The 22,552-nt window shown below is 39.5% G+C and overlaps 2 protein-coding genes across 2 annotated transcripts; both read left to right on the top strand.

Moving 5' to 3' along the window:
• The first annotated feature begins 11,155 nt into the window (after positions 1-11,155).
• LOC121799878 (transcription factor MYC2-like) lies at positions 11,156-13,192 on the top strand. The gene has a single exon (XM_042199390.1). The coding sequence runs from the start codon at positions 11,273-11,275 to the stop codon at positions 13,088-13,090; it is 1,818 nt and encodes a 605-aa protein (XP_042055324.1). The 5' UTR covers positions 11,156-11,272; the 3' UTR covers positions 13,091-13,192.
• Positions 13,193-19,375: 6,183 nt separating this feature from the next.
• LOC121799874 (UV-B-induced protein At3g17800, chloroplastic-like) lies at positions 19,376-22,496 on the top strand. The gene is made up of 3 exons (XM_042199387.1): positions 19,376-19,615; positions 20,195-20,472; positions 21,521-22,496. Exons 1-3 carry the CDS (start codon positions 19,478-19,480, stop codon positions 22,329-22,331), a joined length of 1,227 nt encoding a protein of 408 aa, XP_042055321.1. The 5' UTR covers positions 19,376-19,477; the 3' UTR covers positions 22,332-22,496.
• Positions 22,497-22,552: the final 56 nt, after the last annotated feature.

Raw genomic sequence — 22,552 nt, 5'->3', positions numbered from 1 at the left:
TATAAGTCGGACACTTCCAATAACCCATTCACTTTTTTTGCCACTTTTCATTTTATTTCATTTTTCATTTATTTTAAATCAATTGTAATTAAAATTATCGGAATGTAAATAATTAGAAACCGAGGTAATACTGAAATGTAAAAAAAGTATTGGGACCAAATATTCGTTGTATTATGGAACCGGGAAAATTATACAACGAACATTAAAAAAATACAAATAAAAACACCGCCACCGTCTATCGGTTGCGGTCTCGTAGAAACGACAGTTGTCTTGCAGTTGTTTCATCAACTGCACATCTAGGTTCGCCCTCAAGACCTCGTGGGAACCAATGGCCATGGATGGCGGTATAGGGGCGGGCTGTGAGATGCGCGATCCAGACGCGGTCGACGAGAGGCGGGAGGCACCTGCAGGGGCTTCGGATAGAGGCTTGTTGGCCCGGAGGGCGTGGGCGCCTTGAGTGCGTAGCGAATGGCTCTTCGGTTTGGGCGTCGTTGAGGTCGATTGATTGCGAGCCGTTGTCGCTGTTGTAGTCCCCAGCTATGTTGTGTCTAGTACGCTTCGCCCCAGGAGCTCTGTCCCGCTCTTGCGCACAGATAGACCTAAATTTCGGACAGTTCTCGAGAACGAGATACTCCTCCCACATGGTGAACTTCGGCCAGCCTTCCGTGTTGAATTGGGTCATCGACATCGCCTTGACGTCGGCTTCGCTTCGGCCACTCTCCGCAGTGAGCAGGTTGTTCTCGTATATGCCCACAAACCTCTTGGTGGCCCTCAGAATCCTATACCACTTTTTGCGGAGCTGTTCCCCGTCACGCGGTTTGGCGCCTCTCGGCTTGAACTCGTTGTATGCCAACAGGACGCGCTTCCAAAAGCTAGGCTCAGTCTGATCGGTGCCCACTATGGGGTCCGATGTGACAGAATCCCACAACAATGGACTCCGCTTTGGTGTAGTGCGTGGCCCGTTTACCGCCGGCCCTCGTTGCCTGCTGCCCTCGCCGCCACGGCCGCTACTCGCGGCGTTGCCACCACCGCTGCCGTCTCCATCACCGCCGCCGCCGCCTCTACTTCCACCCGCCCCACCGAGCCCGCCGACTCTCGTCGGAACGGGCGTATCCAGTACGCCCGGACTGAGCAGACCCATCATCGTCTCCAGTGCGTCCCGATCCGCTTCGGTGAAAGGAGATTGGCTGGATTGGAAAGGGATCTCCAGCCGCGGATGGCTAAGCGCGTCCAGGTTGGGTCTGTAATCTCCAAACGCCGAACGACCTAAATTCCTCTGAAAAGAGGTCTGACCTCGAAATTGGGTATGTTGCCACTGCGGGGAGGTCGGCGACCACGTGTGGCCTGGAGGGGGCGTGGGACTCGACCTCCACGACTGAGATGGAGGAGGAGTTGGACTCGAATAGCCGTCATATCCCGATTCGTCAGTTCCGGGTGATTCGTCGTCTCCACCGTGCATTTTAGAGAGTGAATTAATGGAGAGAGTGTGAAATGGGTGGTGGAGAAGTGGTATTTATAATAAAATTTTCGAAAATAATTATAAAAAAATGGTCGGACGCTACCGGCACGCCGATGACCGGCGCACTATAGGCTAGCGCGCCTATAGGCGCGACGAGGCACGCCCAACGCGTCCTCGCCCCCTTCTCGCCGAATGGTCGTCCTCCCCAAAAAATGCGTCCGCCTCGGGGCGGACGCTTCCTACACTATAACGCGGCGACAGCGGATTGGGGGCGGCCGGCGTACCGCCCCTATAGTGGATACCCTAATAGGTATTTCTCCTTACGTAAATTAGTTGTTGCTGCATTCATATGGTTTGGTGTCGGGAAATAAGATATTCTAAGGCCATCTGCAACGCATCCCTTAGCCGTCTCTTATCTTATCCCGGAGAGACGAGATAGATAAGAGTCGGCGTTGCAGCCTTCCGTCTCCATCCCGTCTCAGAGGGACAGCTCGCGAGACTTCTCGCCATGCGCGCTGGCGACGTGGCGAGCTCCGGTTCGTCCGTGACGCCCATTCGCCGGCCCGCGAGTGGGCGCTGTTTTTATCCGAAAAAATATTTTTTTATTTTTTTTTAAATTCAGGAAAAATTCAAAAATAAAAAAATCTCAAAAAATATACTAGCCGTTTGTAGGCGTTTTTTGTAAATTTCTAATTTTTTTAAGCCTCCAATCACTTCTATAATATCAAATCATTCTCACAAATTAATCCACCATAAAAAAAAAAATTTATTTAAATTATGTATTTTTTATTTTTTTAGGATTTTATTAATAAGGTTTTTAATTTTTTTAGAATTTTAAGTTGTAATTTTATTTTATTTAATGATGTGTGTTTTTATTAATTGAATTTATTGGAAATAAAAATAAAAAAATGAAATTGAATGATAGTTAAGGGATTAGATGATTAAGAGACGGATAAGAGATGGAGGGTTGCAGGTGCTGTCTCTTAGTTAAGATATGGAGTAAAAAGTACACTGAGGGCCATGAATAGTTAAGAGATGAGACGGTTAAGAGACGAATAAGAGATAATGTTGCGGATGGCCTAACCGCTCAAGGCTAGGTTTCAGTTTCACTCATTTGGTGAGCCCTATTTTCTTGATTTTCCAATGCACAAATTTAATCTTGTTTATTTTCAAAATAAAAAATGATCTGACGAATTTTAAATGATCAAAATAACACTTTGATTTTAAAAGATAATAGTAATAAATTAATCATAAAATTATTTCCAAATCATATTACCATCACCTTTATTACTATATCCTTCCTTTTCCAGATGGTGAGGGGATTTAAACAATGAAATGACCCTGATTAATTATCCAATGTATATGGAAGGTGAACTTAAAATTGGGCTTTCCAAATAAATAATATTAGGCCTATGCTCCTGGCCCAGAGAATCGTTAAATTTAAAAGTTTATAGAGAAGCCCATTTATCTTATATGGCCCAATGAAATGATAATTTTATGGTATTTTCTTTGCATTTGCATTTTCATTTCATTTCCTTTCCTTTCCTTTCCTTCTTTAGTCCAATCATACCAAACAAATGAATATAATGAATTACATTATATGCTATTGTTGGAGTCCATAATACCAAGAAGGGTCGAAGTCTAAAGCTCATTCCTTTAAATCTGGTCTGAAATAGAACTTAAGTGTAGAATTTTATTTTTCTTTTATTACAAAAGGATGGCAATGCCTACAGGTTTATCACAACCCATATGATGAGCACTTACGACCATGAGTTCTTCTCAATCAGTCATTTAACAATAAATTCATCGGACCGGTGCGTCCAACATCACTAACTCATGCTACATACTTACACCCAAATTTTCAACAAAGTCAGTAACTTGATTACTTTCCCTACACATATGAGCAATCTTAACATTCACTCTCTCTGCAAGATAATTTTAATACTTCCACCAAGTGATACATCATTAAAAATAGATTCTCTGTTATTATACACGTGAATAATTGTAGCGTTATCACTTCCCACGAGGATATTCCTAAGTTTTTGTTGTCACGCCAGTTTTAGTCCGTCATATATTCCCTATAATTCGGTCTACATCACTGAGTAACTTTCTAGGTGTGTCTTGCGTAACGCAACATCCATTCACCAGTTGAGTCACGCATTGTTGAGGTTTAAAAATAAATCTAGGTATATGCACATAATCTAATATATAGTATAAAAATCTTATATACTGAATTTTAAAATATTTGTTGGAATTTAAAAGTACATTCTCAAATTTATTTTGGTCGGAGATGGACTTACATAAAAATCCTTGAAATGTAAACTTCCTTGTAAAATCCTATCGTTGAATGAGGTTTTATCTTAGTGACAGCTTGATAGGAAAGATAAATAATAAAATATGGCAAAAATACATATTTAAGATAGATGAGTTATTTGCCTTACTAAACTGTCCTATAATCAATTCATTTAGGGAATTGCAAATTCCAGTGATATTGTAGGTCTGAATGTTTGACTATTGGAAATGTTGGGTTTTGCTTAGTTATATGGGTAAATGTGAATTCGATTTGAGGTTAATTTAGTGACTGAATATGTTAAAATTGAGATGAGAATGTATGAAAATTGTAGTAGGTGCAATACTTGACCACTATTAATTCAGATTCAACACTCAATAAAATAATCAACTCATTCTACCCAAAAAAACATAATCATTTTAAAAAATTAATTCATGATTTAATAATCAAGATTAATGGAAATCGAACCTTCCTGGGAGAAGTAGAGTAAAACTAATTTGGAGTGTGCTAGTTTAGTGGTCAACTTCTTTGTGCTTTCCTTCATTTTAAGTATGAGAAAGTAGTAGTTATTTTCATTCTTCGAGGATGATTAATATGTCTAAAAATGCAAGTCGTTCTTCATGAGTAAAACGTGGCTAAATAGTTGTAGCATGCTACGTGGAAATATCCTTTATTATTTCTGCCTTTTTCTTTTTATGTTTGGATATCATTGTAGATCTAAAATTCTAATCATCACAAACGTGATCAACGGTCACTATTGGTCGATTTTGGACACTATTCACTACGCGTTACCATGTTGTAATCATACAATAATTCCAGATTCCATATCTTTACCTCCACCTCAGTTATTTTAATCATATGAGTGTTTAATTTGCCTTCAAATCTACTGTTTGCCTTCCTTTACGTACACAGCTTACAGACGTAAGATTATGTAATAATTTTCACAAATTAATTATATAATTAATCTTAATCAAAAATATCGCCTTTGCTCCATAATTAAGCTTACACAAAGACAATAATCTAACTGCTAACTAAATTTAAGTCTAGTGTTTATTGAAATTTTTGCATCTTATGTAAGTTACTCTTTACCTTAACTCATTTGTCAGTTATATATTTGTAAATTTAATTCTTAAGCAAGACGACGATTAAAGGCTGACTTTTCAATTATAGTATATATGAACAAAAAGAAATGTGACTTCTTAAAAAATACTTCCTTCGTCCATGATTAAATATCTCATATCTAACCGGCATTGGTTTAAAAAAATTGTTTGACTTTATAAAGTAAAGTTTATATAATAAGTTATTTAAATGTAAGTTCTACTTTTATATATTAATTTTATAATAAAATGTTAATGAAATGACTTAGAGGAATGTATGGTTCACTTACTAAATATAGTAAAGTGGGATGAGATATTTATTGGTGAACGGACAAAAAAGAATAAATGAGACATTTAATGACGGACGGAGAGGTATGATGTGTAAAAGAGTGGAAAACTCATCACACCAACATAAGTTTTTTATCATTGCTTAATGCTGTCATACCATGAAATATTGTCTTATTTTTTATTATAGAAAATTCATGATTTAAAAATTTATTTATTATTTAAACATTTTTATAAATAAACATCACACATAATCTACTAACTTTTTAAATCTATTTTCCTTCAAACAGTAACAATTTTTTTAAAACTCACACTAGTCAAAATAAATTTTTAAATCAGAGATGAAGAATTACTTTAACTATTAACAATTTTACCATAATTTTTTTTAATCTCTTTGTAGCTTGTTATTTTTTAGAAGTGTAAATTTTTCTTTTTTGATTAAGTAAGTAGATGATATAACACCTTTTCTCCTTAGAGATAATAGAGATGCTATTATAGAGAACACAATGATCACTTTTTGTTTAGTACACTCATCGGGTGTTGATTGTTAAATCTTCCTTCTTGAGGATATGAGTCACCTCATTCTTCAAATGTTTAGAGATTTATAAAACATAATTAGCAATGGATAATGAGTTTGATTTGTAGAAATGTTACATCAGAGCATTCATAATGGAAGGGCCCTCCCATATGGTTCTTCCATTCCACATCAGTATTTTATCCAAGGACCTATCTTCCTACAATGGAAGGGCCCTGCCAGAGGGCCTATCCCTTTCCATTTCATTTTTACATCATCACTAGTTTGTTTTAATTTTTTTGTACTTCTATAGTACTCCCTCCGTTCCATAGTAATAGAGTCATTTTGTCATTTTGGTACGTTTCATAGTAATAGAGTCACTTCCCTTTTTAGTAAAAGTCAACACATTTTTCCACACCTACTTTACTCTCTCTTACTTTTCTCTCTCTTCATCTCTCCACCTTTTTCATTTTTCACTTTATTCTCCCTTTACTTAACTCACCTAACACAATTTTTCTTAATTTCCGTGCCGAAAAGAAACGCATCCATTACTATGGAACGAAGGGAGTATTTAATATGTTATTAAATTAAATAAATTTGAATGCAAAAATATTAGTACTCAAATTTTCGTTGTATTACAATATTGGAAAAAGGAATACAATGAGATGCAAATTTAAATAAAAATATTATAGAGTATATATAGTGTATAAATTATGGAATTAAAAAAAATATGTGTAAGGCCCAATGATAAGCCTTCTTCCACAATGGAAGGCCTATCATCGGCCATCACTCATAGCCATGGCCGATACATCGGCCAAAAGGGAGAGAGATCCCACACTATTAAGGCTCTTCTTACTTGTTTAGTGGTCTATCAAAAATCTTCACCACTATTTAAAGTTTAGGGTTAAACAACAATGATTATTCTTAAACAAGATATCCCCGACACCAATCCCTCTTGATATGCTACTAATAAAGTCTAAAACACTCATTCAATAGTTGAAAGGCATAAAATTCCTTTTTAGTACATTCACTAATTACCTATTCTCCATTTTTTTAATTAAAAATGAAAAGTTTTTCTCTTTGATTTGTCTCATAAAAATGAAACGTTTCTTAAAGTGAAAATAACTTCATCTCTATTTTTTCTTCTCTTTTACTTTATTCTATATTTATTAACTCACAAAACAATGCTATATAAAATCTCATGCCGAAAAAGAAATATTTCATATTTAATGGGAGGAATGAAATACATAAGAGGTGTTTTCTTTTAGTGACATGATAAATTAATAAAATATAACTAAGGAGTATTTATTTGACACCACTCAATGAAGTAAAATATTTAAAATATTGAAAAAATGAGATGAAAATTAAACTTGATAAGAGATTTAAAGAATTTCACATTGAATGAATCTTGTGTTGATCATCTACTATTCCCCTATCCCGCTTTAGCAGTCCCAATTATTTTTGCGATTTACAAAAATGATAGTAATAAATAGTTAAAGTGGATAATGGTAAAGTAAGATAGAGAATAATGTAGAGAAGAGTTTTGTCAACATTATTCTCTTTTTACTGTACAATTTCTCCACTTTAACAATTTATTATCATTTTTATAAAACGAGTGCATAAAAGTAACCGGGACTACTAAAGCGGGACGGAGGGAGTATCATTCCTAAGAGATTAATAGAAATCCGATTAAAGGAAACATGTGTTGATAACAGTTAGAAAGTTTAATTAATAGTAAGAGATTAATAGAAATCCACATTAAAGGAAACTTGTGTTGATAACAGTTAGAAAGTGTACTTAATAAGAGAGTAATAGAAATCCACATTAAAGGAAACCTGTGTTCATCTGCGTTAGAAAATATAACTATGAAATTAGTGTTTATACTAACTTTCACTGATATTATTGGGTCTATCATGTCTTTTAGGGCAGTTCAATAAAATTACTCACCTTTTACTGTTGGTAAATTTATGTACAGTGTTTTCTTCAATAAAATTACTCACCTTTCTACATGCGCTGTTAAATAAGTTACTGTTTAATTTTGTCATTTCGAAATACTTGTTATTACATATCCCATTTAAATTATTACTACTATACTCGTATTTGATAAATGAGATTAATGTTACACCAACTCATCCCATTCATATTTATTATTATAAAGAATAGAAAATATAATTAGGATTTATATCCCATTAATTTTGTCCGCATACAGAAAGTGTATTAAAACAATACGGACCTGTCTTATACTTTCATTGCTATATTTACTAAAACCATCCACGATAGGAATAGCCCAGTAATAGCTCAGCCATATCCTAGCCACTGCCACATCATCAGCACTAAAAATCCTCCTGCCACATCATAAAAACAAGCAAATAGCCCAGCAATAGCCCAGCCATAGCCTAGCCACATAATATCCACATCACTATTAACAAATATATACAAAATGAAATAATTAACAATCACACAATATACGAAATTTAATTTACGAGACAAATACGGGAAAAGTTTAATAATAATATTAAAATTTAAAAAAGTACAATAATTTAAAAAAATACATTAATTTAAAAAAAATACAATAATAAAAAGGAGTGCCAATTCACTCCTCGTCTCCGTCGTCGCCGCCTCCGTCGCTGTCGCCACCATCGCCGCCGCCACCACCGCCGCCGGTCTCCCTCCGTGCCGCCTCCAACTCGTCCTGCAGGCTCATGAGCAAGGTTTGAAGCACGCTCTTCTCCACGGGATCCGTCGCCACTCGCCATTCGGCCATCGTCTTGATCAACTGAGCGCGCGTTTGGGCGCGATCGAAGAATTTGAGATCCTCGGTGGATTGGCCAAGGGGGGATGCCGACTGGACCTCCTGGGAAGCCCCGGCATTCCCCCTCGCCTCCCGCTGAGCGCGCTTGCGCCCCATCGGGCGAGGTCGGCCACCGACCGAACGCGGCGTGGGGAACTCCTGCGTCGTCTCGCGTAGGTCGTGGGAACCACCGCTGCTGCCGCTGAAATCGCCGGTGTAGTTCAGTCGTTGCTTCTTCGGCCAGCCAGAGTCGACACCTACTCGGAACTTCTCGGACTCGTTCAGCACAAGATAGCAGTTCCAGTATGTGAAGTCCTTGTATACCCCCTTCAGTGGGAAGGCTTTCTCAGCTATTCTCCTGCAGTCCTCCTCCGTTTGGCCACTGTTCATCATGCGGAGTGCGTTGGTGTACAAACCTGAAAATCGGGAGACCGCACTCTTGATTCGGTTCCAGGCCTTCCGGCAATCCTCCCCGTTGCGTGGCCTCCCCTCCGTGCAAAATCTCATGTAGGTTGCTGCTATCTTGCCCCACATGTTGACGATCCTCTGCTCGTTCGAAACGAGAGGATCGTCGCAAACACTCACCCACGCCTTGCAGAGCGCGACGTTCTCCTTGTCCGTCCACCTCCTCCGTACCTCCTCCTCACCCTGCTGCGACGACTCGCCGACCTTCTTCTTGCCCTTCTTCGCGGGAGCGCCACGCACCCGCTCTGCCCCTCCCCCTTCAACGAGAGTTTCCGGAGCTCCGGGAGTATCAAACACCAAGTCATCTAAGGAGAAACTGTCAAACCCCAAGGGCGTTTGGGTCGATGTGTGCGATGAACCAGTCGAAAAATCTAAACTGGGGCGATAGACATCCCCCGCCGTCGCCGGGGACCCCCATAAGTCCACTGTGTAGCCGGTACTACCCCCGGAGTCCCCTGTGTCGGCGGTACCCCCCCGGGCATCATCTGCATCCCGGGTGCCCATCCCGGTACCGCCGGAAACTCCCCCGGCGGACTCCCCCCGTTGGCATCCCGGAATACATCTGCTGCCACGGGTACATGTTGTAGTACCCGGCCATCCGACCCCATCCACTTCCCACGGGGATCGACGGAGTTTGTGACCCGCTACTCCCGGAACTAGGCTCGTTGTTAAGATCCATTTCCCTTGTTGATCTTGCACATAAATTAAGATAGAGAGAGTACTCGTTAAAACAAGTGGTGCGAATGAAAATGACGAGCAAAGCGCGTATATATAGTGTTTCGAAAAAAAAAAAAAAAATTTCGCGCTAGGCCGTGCGCTGGGCGATCCGGGCGCTGCAATAGCCCCGAGCGGACCGCCCAGCGCACCGCCCTGCGCCACGCGACCGCCCAGCGCTGCGCGGTTTCTCTCTCCATTCGCCCGCTGGGCGACTGCAATAGACCGCCCAGCGCCGGCGCTCGGCTGGGCGGCATTGTGGATGGTCTCAGAACAAAAGACTCTGTTTAATACTCCTAGGACTCCTACGTGTTATCTTTGTTCGAATGTTTTTCTTCAATAACTCAGTCCGTAACAATATATCTCGATCCATCTACACAATACCAAAATTATATTATACTCCCTCCATTTATGAATGGGAGACCATTTAAGTTCGGAACAAGTTTAAGATAAATAAAAAAAAAGTGGGTAAATAAAATAGTAGAAAGTTGATCCAAATTTTATACTCCCTCCGTCCCCAAAGAATATACACTTTGAGCTCAACACAAGTTTTAATATAAAATAGATAAAGTAAAAGAGAGGTAGAAAGAAAAAGTAATTAACGTATTGATAGTGGAGAATCGGTCTCACTTCATTAGAGTGAAAAGACTTTCCAAAATTAGAAAGTGCATATTCTTGTGGGACGGACGGAAAAAGAAATAGTGCATATTTTTATGGGACAAATGGAGTATAATTACACTAGGTTTACTATAATAGAAGGTGATTGAGAAGTATTAGTAGAACTGTGATATACTAACTATTTATAGTAAAAGTGAATTGAGATTTATATTGGTGGATAGACAAAAATGAAAAAAAACAAGATTTATAATCTGACAAGATAGTATTACATAAAAATTAATCTCACATTATTTTAACTTATCTTGTACTCCCTCCGTCCCCTAATAGGAGTCGCTCTTTGACCGGGCACGAGTTTTAAGAAATGTAGAGAAAAGTTGGTTGAAAAAGTTAGTGGAATGTGAGACCCACATTTTTATATTGGTTTTATAATAAAATGTGAGTGGAGTGAGTTAGTGGAATGTGAGACCTACTACCATTTATGGTAAAAATGAAGAGTGACTCTTAATGGAGGACGACCCAAAATGGAAATTAGCGACTCTTATTCGGGGACGGAGGGGGTACTATTCTATTTCCACCGTCCTATTTTAAGTGATATGGAGTATTTTTTAAAAATGTCTCACTCTAAATGATATATAATATTTTTTAAAAATAAAAATAGCGCTCTATCTATTTTTTCTATTATTTTATTCTCTCTTTATTTAAATAAAAAAATAAAAGTGTATAAAATTTTTGGATCAAATATAAAAGGATTCAGTATTTGGTAGTATACGTATTTTGTTACTATTACACATAACCATTTGATTTAATAATAAAATCGGCAGCATATTCGTGGAAGTGACCTTTCTTTCCCGTGAGAGCTGACCCACTTCTTCAACCTTTTACTCTGCTCACATTCACCCCAAATAAAACCCCCAAACACCACTCAAATTCCTCACCTAATCTGTCTGTCTCTCTCTCTCTCTCTCTCTCGCCGGCTGAGCCGCCCAACATTCTCTCTCTCTCTAAATATTTCAATCTCCCAAGGCCAATAGTCTATGGAATGATCAATTACCGCACACCCACACCATCACCATCCTCCGACCCAATCCACATGAATCTATGGTCCTCCTCTAGCGCCGCCTCCACCGTGGCCGACGCCGACGCCTCCATGGTCGACACCTTCATGTCCTCTTCCTCCGACCTCACCTCCTTCTGGCCCTCCTCCTACGCCCCCCCTCCCCCCGCCGACGCCGACCTCTCCAAATCCCACTTCCTCAACCAGGAGACCCTCCAGCAGCGCCTCCTCGCCCTCATCGAAGGCGCCCGCGAGAGCTGGACCTACGCCATTTTCTGGCAGTCCTCCGCCCCCGACTTCGCCTCCCCCTCCCTCCTCGGCTGGGGCGACGGCTACTACAAGGGCGACGAGAACAAACTCCCCCGCCAAACCGCCTCCTCCCCCGCCGAGCAGGACCACCGCAAGAAAGTCCTCCGCGAGCTCAATTCCCTCATCTCCGGCCCTCCCTCCGCCGTTGACGACGCCGTCGATGAAGAGGTCACCGACACCGAGTGGTTTTTCCTTATTTCGATGACGCAGTCCTTCGTCAGCGGCTCCGGCCTTCCGGGCCAGGCCCTGTACAGCTCCACCCCGGTCTGGGTCACTGGCAACGAGAGGCTTTTAGCCTCCCACTGCGAGCGGGCCCGACAGGCCCAGGGCTTCGGCCTTCAAACCCTCGTCTGCATACCCTCCGCAAACGGCGTCGTAGAGCTCGGCTCCACTGAGCTTATCTTCCAAAGCTCGGATCTGATGAATAAGGTCAGAGTTCTCTTCAATTTCAATGGAACAGAAATTGCCTCCTCCGCCGCCGCCTCGTGGGCCTTAAACGACAACGATCCCTCCACCATGTGGCTCACCGACCCCTCCTCCTCCGCCGTCGATGTCACCACAATCGCTCCCTCCAATCTCTCCACCAAACAAAACCCTAGCTCCAGCAGCTTAACAGAAACCCCCTTTGTGCAGCATCAAACGCAGGGCTTCTTCAAAGGAGAGCTCAATTTCTCCGAATTCGGATTGAATTCGACCAGTAAGCGTGAGTCAGGGGAGATGCTGAATTTTGGGGAGAGTGTGAAGAGAGGGGTTGGGGTTAAGGACGACAAGACGAAGAGGAGATCTCCGATGGCCGAGGACGGGATGATGTCCTGCACCTCCGGCGTGCTTTTAAAATCCGATAACCAATTCGAATCCGATCAATCCGATCTCGAAGCATCTGTGCTGAAGGATGTCGACAGTAGCAGAGTCGTGAACCCGGAGAAACGGCCTAGGAAGCGCGGGAGGAAGCCGGCTAATGGAAGGGAGGAGCCGCTCAATCATGTAGAAGCAGAGCGGCAGAGGAGGGAGAAGTTAAACCAGCGATTCTACGCTCTCCGAGCTGTCGTTCCCAACGTGTCGAAAATGGACAAGGCCTCGCTTCTAGGCGACGCCATTGCCTACATCAACGAGCTGAAGTCCAAGGTGCAAAGTGTGGAATCCGATAAAGAGGAATTGAAACGGGAGCTGGAGTCGACCAAGAGGGCGACTCCAGCTCCAGCTCCAGCCCCTACGCGTCTGGGGCAGAGCAGCAATGCCAAGATCGATATGGAGATAGACGTGAAGATCATCGGGTGGGACGCGATGATACGGGTGCAGTGTAACAAGAAGAATCATCCCGCGGCGAAGCTGATGGTGGCGCTGAGGGAGCTGGAGCTCGATGTTCATCACGCTAGTGTGTCAGTTGTGAATGATTTGATGATACAGCAAGCCACGGTGAAGATGGAAGCACGCCTTTACACACAAGAACAGCTTAGGGTAGCTTTGATATCCAAAGTCGCTGAGATTAGATAAATTAATTACAACCGCCATTTTATTAGTCTTATAAGTATTATTATGTCTGTTGTCACTGTCACACCTCTGCTTCTTGTTAGTACATAGCTACAAATTTCAGTATCTGTGCTTAGTTTCTATACATCCATAATCCATTCTTGTGGCTGTGTTCATGTTTTCCCAGAATTATTGGGATTTATACACATGTGGTTAGTCATTCATGTTTATAATGTTGAAGCTCCATGTTGGATGGTGAAGAGATGTTGTCCTGTTTGTGCAATAACCGTGTATTGTGGGAGCACGTGCTTATGAAAAATGTCTGAGAAAATGAATAATTGTGGCGCAAATCTTGGTAATTTTATAAGCCACATTATCATCGTGGCTGATATGACTTTCCATAAAAAAATCTTGAAGTTTCTCAATTATTGTGAATGTATGGGGACCATTGATATGATAGATTAATAAATTATACCCACTCATTCAAAACATTAGAATAAAATTGTATATTTTCCAGCTAAAATGAGCGCACATTTGTACATATATTAATAAGGTAGGTTTCAAATGAAATTACGTTTCATGTGTTAATTAGGTTTAAGTGTCAGATTTTCAGCATTCAATACGACGATTTGGACGACTAGATAATAAATAGGATGGGATGTGTTTTCACCGTAAATATCTACAACTTGAGGAAACATTATTATATTACAAATTTGAGTTTCTCATAGAATATCTAATGCTTCCAAAAAAGAAAATCGCAGATTATCCATGTGTTGATAACTTCATAATCAAAAATAAAATATACTATAAATATGAGACTGAAGAGAAAAAATGGTGAGTCGTGTTATCAAAACTACTTATTAAATAATAAAACATACTCACTACTCAATACTGTATATACAATTATATACGGTATATGATGTTAGAATCAAATGAAAGTGCTATTTTGGTATATAGAGGAATTCTTTTAAAGAGGAATTAGCTGCGGATTCCTTTCACTGGCGAAAAGAAGAGAATCTAAAGGGAAAGCTCAGGGGGGACTCATCATAATTCTATCACTTTCACTCTCAATTTTCATGTAAAACCAAAAGTCTTTGAATCACACTTATTTGCTTCACTACTTTTGTCCATACATTGAATCTACTCGAGCGTCCACTATAGTAGGACGCGGCTATAGCCGCGTCTTGGGGGCGGTGGGCGGGCGGCTATAGTGGGGAAGGTGGGCGGACAACTTTTGGGGCTATTGGGGGGCGGAGGCGGGATAGCCGCGTTCGCGGCGAGGACGCGGCTATTGGAGGGATGTGAAAATATAGAATTTTGTATTTGGAATTTTAGGGCTATTGGAGGTGTCCACTATAGTGGCGGAAATAGAATTTTGAGGCTATGGACAATAAAATTGGGGCTATGGACAAAAACTGGAGCGGGGCTATTGGGCGTGTCCGCCTTATAGTGGATACTCCCCCTAGCCTTTAACCGTCTTTCATTTTATTTTCGGACACACAGATTCACACCACATTATGACATTTTAGCATGAACTTGAAAATATCACGAATATGGTTTGTATTTATCTTCATTGTTTACTCAATAGGCTAAGTCAAAATTTTCAGCCATCTTAAATTGACGTGCCTTAGAGCATGCGTAACGCTTGGGGCCGGGCCGCAAATTGCGAGTCCCGGCCCGTCCCATGCATTACACGGAAGTGCGGCACGGCTCAGGACCGTCCCGGTGACGCGTGACCGGCCTGGGGAGCGTCCCGCGTCCCGGCCCGGGACGGGGTTGCACGGAGACGGGCCGCAAGTCCCGCGTCCCGGCCCAGCGTTGCACGGTGACGGGCCGGGCCGCAACCAAATATTTTTTTTTTAATTTTAAATTCGAAATTTTTTTCTATAAATACTACACCATTTTCATACACATTCAACTTCACATTCAACTTCAAATCTCTTCCTAAAATTCGAAAAAATGCCTCCTCGTCAAAGAATATTCGAAGATCAATTGACCCGAGTGTTAGGAGAGGCGGGTACCGGCAATCCAAGAAGAAATGAACAACGAAGTTGAACGCTTCCAAGCTGCTATTCAAGCTCGGAACGAACAACGAACCCGGGTACCACGTACCCGGATGTATATTCACCGAGACCGTGAACAAGCTGCCTTGCGGCTTTTCACGGATTATTTCTCTAGAGATCCGCGATGGAGTGATCAGATGTTCCGTCGCCGGTTCCGGATGCGGAGGCCTTTGTTCATACGCATTGTCAACGCCGTTGTAGCTCGTGACCCGTATTTCTGCCAAACTACCGATGCTGTGGGCCGGGAAAGTATATCGACGTTGCAGAAATGCACGTCTGCCATTCGTCAACTCGCTTACGGAACTACATCAGATATGTTCGATGAGTATCTCCATGTAAGCGAGCCTACTGGACGGGAGTCCCTCGCTAGATTCTGTCGGGCAGTCGTCGAAGCATTCAAGGATACGTACTTGAGAAAGCCAACGACCGACGACGTTAGCAAGTTGGTCGACATGCACGAGCGGGCCCACGGCTTCCCGGGGATGCTTGGAAGCATCGACTGTATGCACTGGCAGTGGAAGAATTGTCCAACGGCTTGGAGAGGACAATACACTAGCGGGCACAAGGGCACACATCCCACGATTGTGTTGGAGGCCGTTGCCGATTGCAGATTGTGGATCTGGCATGCCTACTTTGGTGTCGCGGGGTCCAACAACGACCTCAATGTGTTGAACGAGTCTCCATTGTTCAACGACTTGTGTGCTGGGCGAGCACCGAACGTAGAGTTCACGGCCAACCACCGTCGGTATAGTATGGGGTACTATCTGGCAGACGGGATCTACCCTCGATGGCCCGTGTTCGTGAAGACTATCACAGCTCCGACAACCGATCGGAGGGCAATGTTTGCCCAAAGGCAAGAGGCGGCTCGGAAAGATGTCGAGCGTGCATTCGGAGTCCTCCAAGCGCGGTGGGCTATCGTGAAGGGAGCGGCCCGTGGTTGGCAGCGGTCAAACATCGCCGACACAATGTATGCATGTATCATAATGCATAACATGATCGTTGAGGACGAACAAGATAACGTCACTTTGTGGAGCGACGATCCGCTCGCCAGCACCGGGAGTAACTACGTTGTCACCGAGCCGCCCGTGCAGGGCCTTCCTCACGACATCCGCAATGTCATGGCTCGTTCAGCTGCGATGCGCCAAGAGGAACAACACACTCGCCTCCAAGCCGATCTAATCGAAGAAATTTGGACTCGCAACAACGTTTTCCAGCATTGACGTTATGTTTTCATGTATTTTATTTTCAGTTTGAAAATTTATATGTTGTAATTTTGCAGTATTCGATGAAATTAAATTTTCCGTGTTATAAATTTACAGCGTTTTTTATTTTAATTTCAAAATAGGTTGGAGTTGTGAATAGTGTCATTTATTAGTTGCGGCCCGGGCCGCAACCTGCAGGGTTACAGCAGTTGTGGCCTGGGCCGCAACTGTAGAGGAATGATGACGTGGAGGGGACTTGGGGCCGGAAATGGGGACGGGGTTACTGATGCCCTTAGAAAAATAAGCATCAAAATTAACAATACTCATAAGCCAACTTGTAATTCTTTTTAAATGCTGAAAAATGAAAGAAAAGTCTCTTAAGTTGTACTCCCTCTGTCCCGGGCTACTCGCTCATTTCCTTTTCGGCTCGGAGATTAAGGAATGAGTGTATAGGAAAGTCAAAAATGACGGCTGTAGGTGAAATTTTTTACTAAAAATGGAAAGAGTGCAAGTAACTTGGGACGCCCAAAAAGGAAATAAGTGCGAGTAGTGCGGGACGGAGGGAGTACTTCAATAGTGACTCGGGCTATTGAGTATACAATAGTGATGATAACTATGATTATATGCTATATTTGTAGTAGCATTTTAAGTTTGAACTAAATTGAAATAATAATATGGTAAAATTAAGTTGAATAAACTGTAACTTAAGAATTAAACTTTTTTTTTTATATTTTAATTTAATTTTCGTTAATTTTACTGAGCCTGAGATCAGATCTAGCTAGAGCTGTAAATTTTATCTAAATTGATCCTGTGAATAAAAAGATTAAAAAAGATAACTTGGGTATGATTGGAAGCACTAATCAAGCTATAATTAATGTAGGGAAAAGACAGATTAGGTGGCGGAAGAGCAGGTGAAGATGCCTTTAATTTTATAAAACAAAGTCATAAAAGCAATATATATCATGTGTTACATGTGATAATATAGTAGTTTAATGATGCATCTTGTCATATATCACATGACCCACACTTTTTTTGGAAGCTATTAATTATATTATTATAATATCCTAATAGTTTCTTGGCTTTGTTTTTCTTCAAAGCAATCTTTTTGTTCGTAAATTGCTAATGATGCGACAGAAATTTGAAAACTAGTCAAGAGTTCGTTGTATATATATCATGTATGGGTTACTTAGTCTCTCCTAAATCAATATAATTATTCTGCTGTCGTAAAAGATGTTGATATCCTTTTGGATTTGTTGGTCCGTCAATATTAACTAGCTAGTAAATAAATTACTATAATAAAATTTTATTTTTTACGGAGAAAAAAACCATCACAACAAAAGTAATGAAGAGGAGTGAGTTGTTGACTTTTGAGCTTTGGCTCTTCATTCATTCATTTTAGAATTAAAAATAGTTTGGCCATTCTCATCATGCAATGTTAAAAATTCAAAAATACATTTGATCATATATTCATATCCATTAAATTATTTCATTATATACCTTGAACTATCTTATTATATTTATTATATAGAAGTTATTATATACAAATCAGTTATTTTTATGACAAATGTCATTTGTCCTATTACAAAATCAAAATCACACAGGCCTCATTATAGCATCACAATAACCTTATTATAATGCAACTTAACAAAAATAGTTATATTACATTTTTCGTGCATGTAAATTTATGCATGTGAACAAATATAATTAGGATTGCTTTAGATTTTTTTATATATATAAAACTACCTTTAATTTGGACCAAAGTGTTAGGATTGTCAACCGTTAATAAGATTTACTACTATTTCTTTTGAGATATTTTAGGATTGTCAACCGTCAATAAAATAGCATGCATCATTACTAATAAAAAAAAATTATTATTATAACATTGAATCGACTTCATTACAAATTTTGGATCGACATTATTAAAAAATATTGGAATATATATCATTTTAAGTCAAACTGCAGATTTACCATAACAACTCATGACCAAAAGATGATAATAATTTTACATGTTTATTAAAGTACCTTCTAATCTATTTGGCATGTGGCGTTATTTAGTCTGTTAGATTAGAAGATTATTTAATACTAATATGTTAATTTTATATTACAATTATATAAAGAGATGTTGCACAACTACATAAACCTATATTTAAAAATAATAGGGCATAATTGTTGGATTAGGCTTTAGCAACTTTCTGTTATTTTTGTAAGAGCTTCGCATCTTGGCAATTACATATCGTTTACTAATAAATCTCTTAATTAATCGCCTCTTTCTTTCACTATTTATGAACCCATATCGTTTAAATTTTTTAATCATATCCTCATTCAAGAAATAACACACGACCCACCATCATTTTTCATAACTATCTCACCTTTCATTTTTTCATTTCTTATTTCATGTTATTTATTTATGTACATATTAATAACAATTAAAAACCCAAAAATTGAAAAATACTCTACAACAGAACACGATAATAGACAAAAAAAATCCTATAGCAATTTTTTTTTAATAAAAAATGTGTTTTTTTGGCCCTCACCAAAGGTTACAAAAAGTCTCCAAACCAACTTAGGTTAAACTGGATACGAAAAATTTAAAATTTTCACAATCAAATAGAGTCCACCTCAGCCCATTCACTAATGGGTATAGGATGTGTTGGAATACTTACAATATTATGCCTTTTTGGAGCGAGAAATTAGATTAATAGTTCATTTTTATGTACCATATAATGATAGGATTGTATAATTATCAATTAAAATTTTTATAAATATATAATATATTAAAATTAAAATCTTTAATTATTTATGACATATTTATCAATATAATATTAAGGTTTATGTTCAGCAAATTTATCGTTCGTGTTACTTACATCAGTAGCATATTAAGATTTAATAATAATTCAAAGTAAGAACATTCTTGTATGATTATCAATTTCAAGTATTAATAAAATATTAATTTCAAGGGTTTTTATAAAGAAAATTGACACTATTGTATGCTTCAGTTTCAGCCTTAAAAAATGTTTCACTTAGAAATAGGAAAAATAAAAAGGATAGTACTAGTACTACTACAAGTCAAGCAAAGAGTTGAAATCCATTGGAAATTGAATTCTCTCATCTCCCTCACTTTTACTTAGACGGAAGAGAGTTGGCAGATGAGATTGATGATGCAGATATGTGCCGATGTCCCCTTGGTTCTTCACTCGGCTGGAGGAGGTTGCCGGCAGCCGGAGTTGAAGCACTGCGGCCACTTTTTCGACACCAAATGTTTTCTCTCTCCTGGATTCACCAGAGTAAGCTCTCTAAGCATTTCGTTCGATTTGAGTGGCTGCGTACGTTTTCTGATTGTTTAGATGATTATGAAGTTTTTAATTTTCGTTTTTGGTTTCTGAATAGCTGCCTGAAGCTTGGCTTTTATTAATTCCCCCAATAAGGTTAGGGGCTAGTGTTACATTACTGCGCGTGTTGGGAGGAACTTGTTGGATTGGGATTACGGCAATTTGATTTGAATTGGTTTGATGCTGATTTTGTTCGTGACTTTTCTAGTTCTGAAGCTCTATCAATCTTATTGTTTTGTTTTTGTTATAGCAAGATTTGCTTTAATTTCTCTTTCATTTAGAGTTGAGAGGATTTTTTTCATACATTCACCACTGCAGTTAAAGGTTTGAGAAATGTAAGGTGGACAACAAGACTAACATAATACTAGTAGATTGGAATTGGATCGTTATGTGTTTTTGTGGATTATCATGGCACTTCTGATGAGATGTTTGAATATAGCTTTAGGTCTGCAAAAGTAATGTTATATGTATGCATGCTATTTCTCTGTGAAATTTTAAAAGATTTTATTTTTGTGACTGCTATTCATGGTTTAGAAAAGCACCTTTTCAAATCCAAAGCTAGAGGTTGGCCCATCGAAGTTGAGAAATAGAAGCTTTATGACGAGAGCCTCTGGTAACTCCAGTGGTGATTTGACTCCAATGGCACCTCTTCAGCTTGAGTCTCCAATTGGCCAGCTTTTGGCTCAAATCTTGCAAACCCATCCTCATCTCCTTGTAGCTACTGCTGAACAGCAGCTTGACAATCTTCAGAAAGAGAGAGATGACCAGAAGGAGGAGGCTGCACCATCATCTACAGATCTCTTCCTCTATAAGTAAGTCATCTTTTAATATTTCCATTATGTGAATTCAATTTTTCAGTAAAGCATATATCATGATCAGTATGGAATTCTACCCAGGCATTAAATTATGTCAAAAGGTTTCATATAACTTTCAAGGCATAAGGCTTCTCTTTTTCCGAAACTAAGCTTTGCTATTACTTTCGAGAAACTTATACAAATAGTTCTGCTCTAGTTTTATTGGACACAAATGTGCTACATGCAGTGTTCTATATTAACAAAGGGTTGTTGTATTACTACTGCTAATGGAAAGAACTAGCAAGTGAAAAAAAATTCTTTCTTACTTTAAACATTGAAAACATAAACCATTTAGTTCCACCAGAATTTGGAAGGTGGGACTTTCTGATTATAGAAAAATCTCTATTTTTGACACAGATTCTCTATTACTGATTTACTTCAAAGGATCTTTGGTGCTTGTATGGAGGACATAGTGGCAGCACTGTAAAGTGCAGTTATTGCATTACCATGTGGCCACAAGAAGTAATGTTGTCTTTCATGGAAGATATCTGTTAGGGTTTTAAGAAAAAAAGGTTGAAATTCTACACTATAGGTAGAGTCTTGATGCTTTTCTGCCATAGTGGAAAACCTAAACGCCAATGTCTTGAAAGTTAGTTAGAATGTGAATATGTGCGGGTGGAACTTGTTTTCCTAGATCCATTGGTGAATTAGATGTTCTATTAATATGGCCATAGCTGGATGAACAATTTATATTTTTGAGAGTTGCGCTCACTGAAAATGCAAAGAACTGTAGTTGATTTTAAAGCCCATATGTCAGTATATTAAATTTAGCCTCTAATACAATGGAAATGCAGGAACAGGTGCAGTTATGGTGCTTATTCTTAAAGATATTACTTCCTGATATGTGATATATGAGCTGTTTGCTAACACCATTTATTTGATCTCCTTTGAAGAGTCATAATCATTTATTTGTTGTTTTATAGTTACTACCAGACTCTACTGCATGAAACTGATGAGTGGCTTGATGCTTGTTTGTTGGCCCTGACCAATATTTGTCGTAATTCAGGAGAATTGTGGAAGTGAAAGAGAAGGAGAGGAGAAAGACAGTAGAGGAGATTATATATTGCTTGATTGTGCAAAGATTTGTGGAAAATAATATAACAATGATTCCTAAATTATTGACATCTGATCCTGCTGAAAGGGTTGACTTTTGGCCAAACCAAGAGCTAAGGCTGGAATCTGTGCACTCTCCCGAGGCTTATGAGATGATTTTAAGCCATCTATCTCTTGTACTCGGGGAGCGATCTGTTGGGCCCTTGGATACTATCGTGCAGATAAGTAAAATAAAGCTTGGAAAGCTTTATGCTGCTTCAATCATGTATGGGTATTTCCTTAGAAGAGTTGATGAAAGGTATCAACTCGAAAGATCTATGAACACGCTTCCTGAAGGTTTTGGTGATGAAGAGACAATAACATATCCAGAGCCGATATCAGAAAAGCAACTATGGGATTCTGATTCTTTGATACGGATATATCCTGACGAAGATGGGGGAGGTATAGTGGACTCTAGAAACGAAGAGAAACCATACAAATTAAGATCGTATGTTATGTATTTGGATGCAGAGACGCTTCAGCGATATGCAACCATAAGATCTAAAGAAGCAGTCTCTTTGATCGAGAAGCAGACGCAGGCCTTGTTTGGAAGACCTGAAATTAGAGTCGCAGAAGATGGTGCCTTAGATGCATCTAATGATGAAGTCGTTTCTCTAACATTTTCTGGACTTACAATGCTGGTGTTGGAGGCAGTTGCATTTGGATCATTTTTATGGGACGCAGAAAATTATGTTGAGTCCAAGTATCCATTTATCAATAGCTAGAATGTATTACTTCAGATTCACTCTTTCAGCTTTGTAAATTCTTTAAACTATACCGTAGCTCGATTTTATTGAACTTTTTGCGCACACAACTTGACTTTGTTGTAGTGTTGATAACAGAACTTTCTATCATTAAAGAACATTTATTTTGTATTGATAATGAGCATATTACATAGTATTGCTTAAACTTGGAATGAATTTCCAAACAAAAAATTTATTGAAAC

This window comes from Salvia splendens, chromosome 4 (genome assembly GCF_004379255.2).
Source record: "Salvia splendens isolate huo1 chromosome 4, SspV2, whole genome shotgun sequence".
Classification (NCBI taxonomy): domain Eukaryota; kingdom Viridiplantae; phylum Streptophyta; class Magnoliopsida; order Lamiales; family Lamiaceae; genus Salvia; species Salvia splendens.
The sequence above is the reverse complement of the archived record's forward strand: the minus strand, read 5'-3'. Positions and strand labels throughout refer to the sequence as shown.

Coding starts and splice junctions, on each gene's coding strand:
- LOC121799878 (XM_042199390.1), top strand. CDS start 11,273: ATGATCAATTACCGCACACCCACACCATCACCATCCTCCGACCCAATC.
- LOC121799874 (XM_042199387.1), top strand. CDS start 19,478: ATGAGATTGATGATGCAGATATGTGCCGATGTCCCCTTGGTTCTTCAC. Junction 19,616..20,194: donor TCTCTCCTGGATTCACCAGA/GTAAGCTCTCTA, acceptor TTCATGGTTTAG/AAAAGCACCTTTTCAAATCC. Junction 20,473..21,520: donor ACAGATCTCTTCCTCTATAA/GTAAGTCATCTT, acceptor GTCGTAATTCAG/GAGAATTGTGGAAGTGAAAG.